General features: G+C 36.3%; 1 protein-coding gene and 1 pseudogene across 1 annotated transcript in view; one reads left to right on the top strand and one right to left on the bottom strand.

The window, feature by feature from the left end:
• SLC15A1 (solute carrier family 15 member 1) overlaps positions 1 to 11,847 on the bottom strand; it is a 43,598-nt gene that overhangs the window by 12,349 nt on the left and 19,402 nt on the right. Inside the window, exons 7-15 of the mRNA XM_015587341.2 lie at positions 11,571 to 11,661; positions 9,835 to 9,918; positions 7,169 to 7,251; positions 4,880 to 4,966; positions 4,246 to 4,335; positions 2,717 to 2,761; positions 2,524 to 2,556; positions 2,352 to 2,440; positions 1,211 to 1,292 (exon numbers count right to left, since the gene is read on the bottom strand). Coding sequence (XP_015442827.1) covers positions 1,211 to 1,292; positions 2,352 to 2,440; positions 2,524 to 2,556; positions 2,717 to 2,761; positions 4,246 to 4,335; positions 4,880 to 4,966; positions 7,169 to 7,251; positions 9,835 to 9,918; positions 11,571 to 11,661 — 684 coding nt within the window. The remainder of the gene's footprint in view (positions 1 to 1,210; positions 1,293 to 2,351; positions 2,441 to 2,523; positions 2,557 to 2,716; positions 2,762 to 4,245; positions 4,336 to 4,879; positions 4,967 to 7,168; positions 7,252 to 9,834; positions 9,919 to 11,570; positions 11,662 to 11,847) is intronic.
• Positions 5,645 to 5,763, top strand: LOC112477805 (annotated as a pseudogene).

The following is an 11,847-nucleotide window of genomic DNA, read 5'->3' as shown; positions in this document are numbered from 1 at the left end:
CTCCTTCTCAAATCCCAGTGTCACTGAAGCAATCTATTTCTATTTTAGCCCCACGATTCATTTTCCACAAAGTTAGCTAAGCTCAAGAGAAAGTGCGTACACCCATACTCACAACAGCCAAGGGGTAGGACCCAAGTGTCCATCAACAGATGAATGTATAAACAAAATATGCTATATCCATACAATAGAATATCATTCAGCCTTCAGTAAGAAGGAGACTCTGACACATCCTACAACATGGATGAATCTTGAGGACATTATGCTAGATGAAATAGCCAATCACAAAAAGACAAATGACAAATGGTGTATGATTCCACTTAATGCGGTATCTAGATGAGTCAAATGTACAGAGGCAGAAAGTACAATAAAAGTGGTTACCAGGGCTTGGGGGGAAGGAGAAATGGGGAGTTTTTGTTGAATGAATATAGGACTTCAGTTTGGGAAGATGAAAAAGTCTTCTGAAGACTGAATGCACAACAGTGTGAATATCCTTAACACTCCTGACCCATACACTTAGAAATGGTGAAGATGGTAGATTTTGTTATGTATATTATAATTTAAAAACTTTAAAATAGAAATTAAAAAGAGAGAGAAGGAGGGAGGGAGTGATGGGGGGTGGGTGGAGAGAGCCGTTTTACCTCTTTTCTTACATACTACATAACGCCCTATTTCTAGGACCTGACTTCAGACTAAGGGCATTAGAAGTGTAGTTTAGCCCCGTGGTGGGCCCAAAGACCTGTGAATTAGCTTAGGAATTAATCATTATTAGAAACATTAGAATACAAAAGGGAAGACTCATCAAAGACAATTTACACATTTTTTGAAGTACTTTGTGAGTGCTGAACTTCCTCTAGATCTTTTAGGAGTTCATATTGCAAAAGAACAAGTTCCATAAACTTTCCTCCTACTATAAAAACTGAATTATAAATGGAAGCTCCTTTTCTAACTGCCATCTAGTTTTTCTCTGAATTAAAGGCAACCATTTGACCCTATTTTTGGCTGTGTCCTTTTCAATGATAAGACCCTGCAGTGCACACTGTCAGAAAGGGACTGTTTTGCCCCCGTGGTACACTGTCCATAGCTCCAGGACCTAGTTTATCAGCAAAGACCCTGGCCTCCCCTAATCATCTCAGTCTTGGAGAAAGAAGGCTTCTGAACACCCAACCTGAGTGATCAGGGAAGGCCACTGAAGAATCAGAGTGCAACTCACATCAATTTCCACCTGCACAATTGCAGCCACCATAAAAGCCATGGAAGCCAGGAACATTCCAACTGTCATCTTCTTCAAGGAGCTGATGGGACAAGCAAGAGAGTGACTCTCAACTAGCCTTATACAAACGAGCTAATGATGAGCCCTGAAGGAAGCATTCCTCTCTCACCGTCCCCCTAAACAAAACTAACTTCCCCCCAAACACATGAAATCGAAAGCATCTCTTCATCTCTTACTCACGACCAAGTCTAGAAAGGATAAATGTAATACAGCTTCTCATTTGTATCTTTACATTTAATTTCTAGAAACTATAATTTGAGTGATATTTTGGATTAGAGTTAATATTTCTATTATCTACATTATAAGGGAGGAAGAAAATTATCTTTATCATTTTAAGTTCTTTCTGTTGATTTATCAAATCGACATGAGATAGGTTAACAAGAGAAAGTAACCAAATATAATTACATACATTTCTATAGAAACCCTACATAAATAAGAGGTTCAAGGACAGAAAGGGAAAATGGGGTATATATGGCATCCTGAAGCAAAGAATGAGGTAAAATGCCTTGGGGTTTCAGAGGGGAGGAGGGCAATTCACAGGATGATAAGAGCCTGATGTTCAGTAATTTAGATGTTTGCCCTGCCCTATAGATAGGCCATAAAGTTATTTCTGGTAATAACTTATTATGGGCAAGGCCTCAAATTTAAATCTTTAAGGGAGAGGGCCTTCAGCTCAAGGCCCCCAATTTAGATTCTTCTAGGTATTTAAGGGAGGGGCAGAAATTTCTCATGAGCCCCAGGGCCTTGATTGCATTCAGCTCAAAATACTCTACATGCCCAAGTGGCACTTGTTAGGGAAGCCTGTTCTGAACAATCTTCAACATATATAAAAGAGCCTTAATTAGAGGCTTTTTCAGGCTGCCATTAATAGTACTTTTTTAAGAGCAAGTTTTCAGAAACATCAGCACACAGACCTTGAATTCAAATATATTTCTTTAAAACTCCATCATAAAGGTGGTATTGTGGGAGGGAAGACAGGCATTCTCTCCACAGAGGCCTGGTAGCTGAGGGAGTGCAGCCTATTTGCAAAGCCCTAGGATTATCGGACCCTCATCCCAACCCCAACCTGCCAGTCACCTACGTGAAATTGAAACCGCATTTTGCAATCAGAGGATACACCACAGCATCTACAATGGGGACCATGATAACGATCAGGATGGCGTTCACAGTCTGAGGAGGAAGTGGAGATGAACTGTTACTGTGGTCTCAAAGGAGAGTCTGATCTCTGAGAACAACTTAAATATTGTCCTTACCTGCATCTGATCTGGCTGAATTTCAATACTTCCCTAAAGATGGGGAGAAAAAAAGTCTCAGTGGTAAGTTCTTACACGTGATCCCACAGGGGGCTTGGGAATGTTATGAAAGGGAATAAGAAAAAGGGCAAAGGGATTAAAACAAAGCAATAGTGACCAGGGGAGGTAAAATATCTTGATGTCTCACACTTACAATTTTCCCATTCATAGTTGTTGCTTGTAGTGTCCACCTAGAGCCCTTAAAAAAAAGAATACATTTACTGCATCATTTGGGAATGTGGATTTTAAACATTTTACAAGTTAATGTTGACTTTTTTCCAAATCAGGAATGCAGTCTGAAATGTTACAGGCTTTAAAATTTTTTTCAACATCGAGTTCGTCTCTCATCTCCACTGTAATACTGGGTGAGAAGAAACAACTTGCATTTCTGCTCTACGAGTTAATACAACATATGGTACTCTCAACCCTCACGAAGGAGCTACCAAGTACTACTCCTAGATAAAGCTATCCTTGGGCAGGACAAAAGTGCATTCCTCAGGCTTCTTGGGAAACGTGACATCACTGCAAGCTGGAAGCAGCTTCACACTCTGAGAATATTCTTATTTACTGGCATCATAGTTTCAAGAACATTATTGCCACGAGCCATTTTGGATAGCCTAGGCTGTCCTAAAATGTGATTCCATGAAGAGGGCGAGGAATTTAAACTGGGGCAGCCTTGTTACATTCAACTTATTTTATAGGAAAAGATGACTTACGACTGTACAAATATATATGGTTATTTCCATGGAAGACTAAAGATGTAAATGTTTCAATATAATCTATCAAGTCCAGTAGGTGGATATCATAGAAAGCCAGAAAATGTGGTGCTGCTTGAATTCTTATATTTGTTAGTCCCTGATTACCTTATATATATTCTCTATTTTTTATCCTCACAGCCTTGCTGTGGGTTATTATCATTTCAGAAGGGTTATGGGATTTGCCCCATTAAATAACTAAAATGTGATGAGTGTATTTCTAGTGCCAATCCGACTCTATTCAACATGCAAGACTGTCTCCCTGGTCCTTAAGATGCTGGTCTAAATTCCATACTTGCAAATTAGGAGATTAATGTGTACACTCAATTTTTTTCTAAGAGATGGTTTACCCTTATAACAATCGTTCTTGCACAATAAAATCACGTTTGTAATTTTTTTAAAACTCCAGTTTCTAAAAGAAATAATATTTCATTACTTTGGTTACTGAGCATCATGCATTGAATTGTCCAACCCTATATTGAAAAACTCCTAGGCACACATCTTACAGCTGTGGAAGAGAGCAGGGTGATCTGTGGATCCCAAAAAAGGCAATACGTCCTTTTACCATGAGATAGCAGTAGGAAAACTCTTTTCTTGTTTTGAACCACAAGAGTCTTGGACTCTTTGATCAAGTTTTTCCTAAGGCTTTTTTACTTGACCTAATTTATACCTTTTACCTAATTTCTTCACTGTTTTGTAACAGAAATGTGGATAGAACCATCTAGGGTTGGTTTTTTAAAAAAAGAAACTCAACGTAATCTAATAATAATCAAATAAATAAATAAATAAATAGATGAATAAATAAATAAATAAGAAGTTGGAAGAGAATATTTTTAGGAGCTAGGTAACTAACTATGGCATGGTACATAGTAGTGCTCCCCCAAATGTTTGCTAAATGAAGATGTACAAAAACATAGTTTCACATTACCTGCTGATCGAACAAGGCCCAGAACATTGGGAGTGGAATATACAGGAACATCACCCTGGTCACCATCTTTATTTGAACGATAAGCCGCTCCTGTATTTGGAGTGAGAGAGGAACTGATCAGATGCAACTCCCGTCACTCACGGCCAGCAGCAGTGTTAGTTTCAGTGTAGACATATTTGCATTTAGAGAAGCTGAGTAGTGATTATGGATTCCAAAGAACCCTACCCTAGGTTTCATTAGAAAACCAAAACTTCCTAAGCTGTTTCAAATATGAGTGAACACATCTGTTTAGGAGGTAAATTACTTGAATTTAAATGTAAATTCCACCATCACCACTTAATGCTTCTATATTCGAACTAAAGTTATATGATCACAATTACATATACTGGTAGATTATATTGAATAAAAATCAATGGAAAAGTACAATTGTTTCAGATAAATTATATTCATTGTTTATTCAGTTCTTCTCAATATAAAAAAACATTCTCCCAGAGTCTCATTTAACATGCTGATAAAGGTTACGAAGATACAGATAATAACTTTGTCCATGAAGACTTAATAATATGAATTGCAACTGTGGATGTTCACTTTCTAGAAGGTCACTGGGGACACTGAGGCGATAAAGATCACTCACGTCATACTTCTCTTTGGCCCAGTCCAGCCAGTGCTCCCTTTTGGGAAATTCCGTACTCCGATGCTTAAATCTATTTTTGATGGCAAACTGAAAGAAGGAAGAAAAAGCAAATTTTAAAACAGAACCAATAACTTTATCAGGGAAACACATTTCAATTAAACTCCTTTTAATGGAAAACCCATGAGAAAAGCAAAATATAAAGTTGTATACAGTGGTATGATGGCAATGTTAAAAGTCATAACATAAATTTATTTCTAATCTCTTATTGACTACGAGTGTGTGAGTTGGGGTAAACAAAGTCACATTGTTACTACTTTGCTCTCCAGAACCTCCAGAGAGAGCATTCAGGAGAAATATAATGGATGCCACATTTGCAATTTACATTTTCTGGTAGTCATATTAAAAGCAAAAGAGAAATAGGTAAAATTCATTTTAAATAATTTTATTTAATTTAACAAACTGAAAATATGATCTTAATATGTAATCGATATTTTAAAAAATTAATTTTAAAATTTTACATCCTTTTTTCATACCAAGTTTTTGAAATCCAGGGTATATTTCACACTTACAGCACATTCCAATTTAAATGGCAAATTTTTACCAGATATATTTGATCTGTTTACATTTCATAAAATTTATGTTTGTAAAACTAGATTTACATAACTAAGTTGTTCCAAACATACTTTAAAGTCTTCTAATAACTGAATTGAATATTGATGTTTAAAGAGAACCAACTTCATAAAAATACATGTATAAGAAATTATAGTCTATGGCCATGCCACCCTAAATATGCCCGATCCCAGCTGATCTCGGAAGATAAGCAGGGTCGGGCCTGGTTAGTACTTGGATGGAAGACCACCTAGGAAGACTGGGTGCTATAGGTGTAAAAAAAAATAATAAAAAAAAAGAATTATATAATTTAAATGAAGTGAAAGCCAATTTAAAATTTGGTTCAAGGCCATAGGTGGCTAGTGGCTACCATATTAGATAGTGAAGGTCTATAATATAATAAAATTAGAGGCTTCTAAGACTCCTTGTCTTAGGACTTTAGGAAAAGCAACATACATTCGTAAGGTATGGCGATGGTAGGGCTGGCTGGGGACAGATGTGCTGAAAGGCGATAACTCAGAGCCATGGGCTGATTTTAGGATGCTGGGAAACACAATTCTCATGACTTTAAATAGCTTAAAGTTGTTCTTTTGAAGTTTGAACTGAGTTGTCAATTACTTGGTAAGGAAGGACTTGGAGAGATCATTGGTAAGATCCCCTCCTAGTTTGGAAAAAATCGTGGTGGGAATCAATCCAATGAATGTTAGAGGAAAGTACAGGAGGAAAAGGAACAGCTGCAAGGGAAGATAACTTTCTGGGTCCTGAGAAGACATGTTTATTTCACAAAGTAAAGTGCATATATATAATTTAATGCAATAAAGCCAGGCAAAGGGAGAGTAAGTGACCTAAAATTATCTTAAGATTGCCTTTACATCCAAAAGGTCATCCACACACATTATTATTTTTAATAAATAAGTGATACATTTCCCCCCAATTATAGAATGTATGTATTCATGAAGAAAATGGGGAGTGAGTAAAAGAATAGTTATTTGACTCCATTATTTAAAGATTCCTATATTCAACATTTATTTCCTGACTTAAAATGTGCCTTTATGTACATATTCCATGTAGATGTATAGGGAAGAAACCATATTCCTCATGTTGCTATCACCAAATAGTCTTTGAAAATAAGACATCTGATGGCCGCATAATATGGCATATAGGACTGTAAGTTAGGCATCGTTTTCCTATTTTCAGCAACTTGGTGGACTTAAATTTTTGTTGTTGTAAATATTACACTGATAATCTTCGAATGTGAATGTGTTCATTTTGTGTGTTCACTTTTTCAGCCTTGAATTCTAAAAGTAGGATTACTGACACTTTTGGTGCTTTAGACTCTTGCTATACAGTACCAAACTACACCTCTTCATTTTTGTTTCGCTGCTCCCTGACAAACATCAGACATTGTTTGCCATCTTGAAAGGTAAAGAGTCACTTTGATTTGATTTTCTTTGTCCATTGATCTTATTTTATAAGTCGAAGAGCCATTTCCATCCCTCTCTCTATTTTTTCCTTTTCCATTAAGCGAGCCTAATTAGAAACTTCAATTTATTAAAATAGTAAAGAACACTAATAAAATGCATAAAGGAAAGTCAACATTTCATTGAATTATAATTTGAAGGAGATAGAAGATTTTGGGGTGACTAAATGACATTGAGAGAGAGCTCCTGAAATACTCACAACAATGCATTTGATGACTTTAGCTATGATGTTACCCTGGGGCTGGACCTTCTTGTACAATGTACTGCCAATGACAAACACAACTGGAGAGGGCAAAAGAAGATGTGTTAATGAAGCATCCTCAGAACTGACTGATCTAGAAGCGATCTAGAAGATATGCTTCTATTTGAGTTAAAACCCTGTTTCAGAAATATTAGGATTACTCACAGAATGGGTTTACCTATCTACCTCCCAATTTTCAAAGTGCTTTTGATTCTAACCATCATAGGAGCTTCTGAGTCATGTTATGTTTGTGTTCTCGCACACAAACAATGAAGCCTAATATATATCTGCTTCCCAGAACTTGGGACAGCATAAAGACAGTCTAGCTATTTAAGCACAAGATCTATGTAAAGGGAGAAAAAAGGAGTAAGTGCTTTCACATAACAGATTAAAGTATCACTCTATAAAGACAAAAACTAGCTTAGAGAGATTCAGGCTGAGGAGTGGGGAGGAATTTGGAAGAGGTGAGCATCAGGGAAAAAACAGATTAATGTATTGTTCTAAAGACAAAAATCAGCTTTAATTTTCCAGTTGCAATGACAAGAGAAAGTTCTTTTTTGAATCTTCGGGAAAAAATAGGAACAAACCTGTCGAAGCTTTTATTTAATCATATGTGACAGAATTTATTCTATGGTCATGGTAAGAAACACAGTTACAATTATTTGCATCTGCAGCTACAGTTTCACAAAAGCAAAAGTACTTTTACAATGAGGCAATTCTTCCATGAAGCTTTTTAGAAAAGACATATTGTGAAAATAACTTAGGGGAAAAAAGCATTTCTGGAAGATGCTCTGAAAATACAATCCTTAGATCAGGATTTCTGATTATCCAATACCAGAATGCAATAATTTTAAAACATCAATGAATTGTTTGAATTCTACTTTTTTCCTCAATTAAGAGGGCCCAAGATTTTGACAGGTGCCAATTCTCAATCATCTTCAAGTGTGTGCCTGTATTATAGATGTTCTTTATAGTTGAAGAACTATAAAGAAAAGTTTACCTGTATTCTCACCCAGTGCCAATCTTCCTCAATTCAGACGTGGATGGTAAGGTGCCCAATAAATGAAGTCTACATTTTTTGGCCAACTAATATTTTAATCTTTAAGCTTCTGATTAACTGAAGCTTAATTCATGAATAAGATTGTTGCAGATAGAAACTTCTAGAGATGGTGTCGATGCATAGGATTGGGCCTGTTTGCAATTCCTTTGCAAGAAAAAACATAGTCTTTGATGTAACAATGACTTGTACAGACCAAATGACAATTTACACTGTATTAATGCCAACTTAATACAGTGTCTAGCCTAAAACAATTTTTGAAATCCTCTCTAATCTTCGTTTAGAGAGAAGGCATATATGAGCCTTTTAGGGGAGTGTGGCAGAGTTAAACAATTATGAAAGAAAATGGACATATACAGAATGCTGAGCTCTTGTATAAGCCTAAGAAAAAGCTAAATTGCTATGTCATAAGCAAAAGAGGTTAAAAAGGTGCATACTTGATATTATTAAGAATTGAAAAACATCAGAGACAGTGACAGTGCTGACTGCTACCTCAGTTGAGCAAAGGAAGAGGCTATGGAGGCTTGAGATCATAATTGTTTTTTTCTTGTACTACTATAATAGGTTGAATTATACCCTCTATTCCCTGCCCCAAATGACTTTAAGTCCTTATCCCCAGTACCTAGGAATGTGACTTATTTGGAAATATAATCTTTGTAGATGATCAAGTTAAGATAAAGTCATTACAGTGGCCCTACTCCAATATGACTGGTGTCTTTAAAAGGGGGACGTTTGGATACAGATATGTACACAGAGAAAAGGCCAAAGGCAGATTGACATCATGCTGCCACCGGCTAGAGAGGAAGGAGAGAGGCCTGGAAGAGATTCTTTAAGTGCCTTAAGTGGGAGCATGGCCCTTCTGACGTGTTAACCTTGGACTTCCAGCCTCTAAACTGTGAGACAAATTTCTGATGGTTAAGCTGCTCAGTCTGTGGTATTTTGTTATGGGAGTTCTAAGAAATGAGGACTCCTACCATCTTTCAAGCTAAATTAACCCATGTAGAAATCTCTTCACATTTCCTAGAAGTGTGAAGCCAAGTGCCAAGTGCCTAGAAGCCAGTGCCCAGAGCTAATGTGCAAACAAATGTATCTAATATACACATGTATTCATCCCAGAAGGAAGATATTCTAGTAGAAACATTTTGAGATGACATATTATGGAAATCTAGATGTTTATTGGAAGTATTGAAATAATAGTTGGGCCAAGTTGCCATGTCTTCAAATTGTAGATGAGCACATGTTGATAAGAAAAGCTTTCAGCCATGGGTTCACCTAGTCTAGTCGAAATCTATCACCTTCATCTTAATCTGCCTAAATAGTATCAAACCTTTAAATGTCCAACTCGATTGACCCCTTTTCATGTAAGCCCTTTTTAGAACCTATTCCCTCTGAAACAATATGCCAACTGTACTTTCTTTGAATTCTCAGAGCATACGTAACATACATTTCTTCATACTACTTATTATTCCAATTTGTTACATAAACTTTAAAAAAATTGGTCACAAAAATTAATGTGAGGGCCTAACCTGATCATAGGATTGTATTAATTCAACCGATTTCTACTTACTCAGAGCTATAGCCATGAGAGCAGCAGGAACCCCAAATGCCAGTGGGTAACAAGCTTGTTTACTGTGAATTCCGCATTTTTGAACTGGGGAGATAGTACAAGATTAAAATTCATTATGGCATTGGTAATGCTCATATAGTCCCTATTTAAAAAAATCCCTAACTGGTCATTACATATTGTTTTCACTTAATATTTTAGACTTATTCATTTGACTTACTGATGTCATTGTCAGCTAAGCAAAGCAGTTATGTAGAAGAAAGGGCAAGAGAAGGAGACAGGTTCTAATCTTAGCCCCTGAATAGATGTCTGCTTCTGGCCAAGTTAAAATCAGTTCTATGTTCTGTAGATTTTCTTAGTGAGGGACATAAAAATGATCTGGGTGCTCAGTAAATAAAATTGAAAGTGCCATGGAAAATCAAGATTGTATGTTCCTGAATTCATGCCAATTAGAAAATAATTAAATGACCCCGGGCAGGGGTCAACAGACTTCTGTGAAGAGCCAGACAGTAAATATTTTAGGCTTTGTAGACCATTTAGTCTCTGTCCCAACTACTCAACCTGCTTTTGTAGGGTGAAAGTGGCCATAGGCAATACACAAATGGATGGTCTTGTCCTACATTTCTGGATTTGTCTCACGGGACATAGTTTGCCAACCCCTGTATGAGGATCTATTTTAGCTCTGAAATCCTAGGATTGGTATGGAAAAAAATTAAAACGTTGGAAGGGACAACAGAGAATTCTGGAAATCTTTTCAATGGAATGATGGAGCCTCCAGGAATCTGATCCTAAAGCAGTTTTAAGTTTGTCTTTGACTAGCTATTTCTCAATTCTGTAGAGAAAGAAGATAACTAGTAGAAACTGATAGTCATGCCGTGTTTCCTGTCCATAGCTGTACAAATGATTCCTGTTCATAGCAATGCAAAATAAATTCTCCCCCAATAAAGAATATAAATATATCTGTTAGTAAAATCCTTATTTGAGCTGACTATAGTAGCTTTCCAGTTCCCTCATTAATTAATACATTATATACAATCTTTATCACATGCTCATTTCATATTTGTGTGAGAGTCATGATTTTACTTTAAAAAGTTATCCTTGAATACATTCTCTAGTTCAAACATGCACAGTAGATATTCTAGGAGGTGGGGACACAGGTAGAGGAGTTGAGAATGAAAGTATGAATAAAAGCTATTCGATTTTTATATAAAATAAGTCAGAATGTGGTTTAAGTGTCATCTTCAAACTATCAGCCTATGCAGAAATATGTAAATCCCCACAAAATATTTTATTTCACAATTTAATCTGATTCAGTATGCACATCATGATCTTGTTTTGGTCTAATTTGTCCTCAAATATTCCTTTCCATCTGGAAATTCACAAACTCAATGGATTGTTAACAAGCACAACAATCTGCGTGCTGTTGACATTTGCTGTCTCATCCTCTTTCTTGAGCAGTTCTTTTAGAAATATCTGAGATGATAGGAAAGTAAAGAATAAAACTTTGCCCACTAAGTTCTTCCTAACTCACTGAACAACACCGGGGAGCAAAGCTGGAAGGCAAAAATGTATGGTTTTCACAGCTTTTCTTGTCTTATCTCTTATTATGAATGAGGCTGAAATATAATGGGAGAAGAGAGGAAAAAACAAAACAAGGACTTAAGACTTTTCGCCTGACTTTCTCCCCATAATTAATTTTAAAAAAACTCAAAAAACAGTTCCCTTCAGATATTCTTTACCTCTGAGAATGGGAGTGATGATAGTAGAAAGCAAACTTCCAGCATTAATGGCCAAATAAAAGATGGAAAAAAATCGATTTCTTTGTTTTTCCTATAATAAAAAAGGATAAAGTTAAAGTATGACCTTGGCTATGTATCAACTGATTACGTGCAGCTGATGATCTGACCTTACTTCTAAATCAGTTTTGGTCAGTATCTTACTTTCTAGTCTACTTGAAAAGAATCAAGTGGAGAACAGACTTGTGTCAGTGGAATTTGATTTCTGGAGGTTTATAGT

Source organism: Pteropus alecto, unplaced genomic scaffold (assembly GCF_000325575.1).
Source record: "Pteropus alecto unplaced genomic scaffold, ASM32557v1 scaffold13, whole genome shotgun sequence".
Taxonomy (NCBI): Eukaryota; Metazoa; Chordata; class Mammalia; order Chiroptera; family Pteropodidae; genus Pteropus; species Pteropus alecto.
The sequence above is the reverse complement of the archived record's forward strand: the minus strand, read 5'-3'. Positions and strand labels throughout refer to the sequence as shown.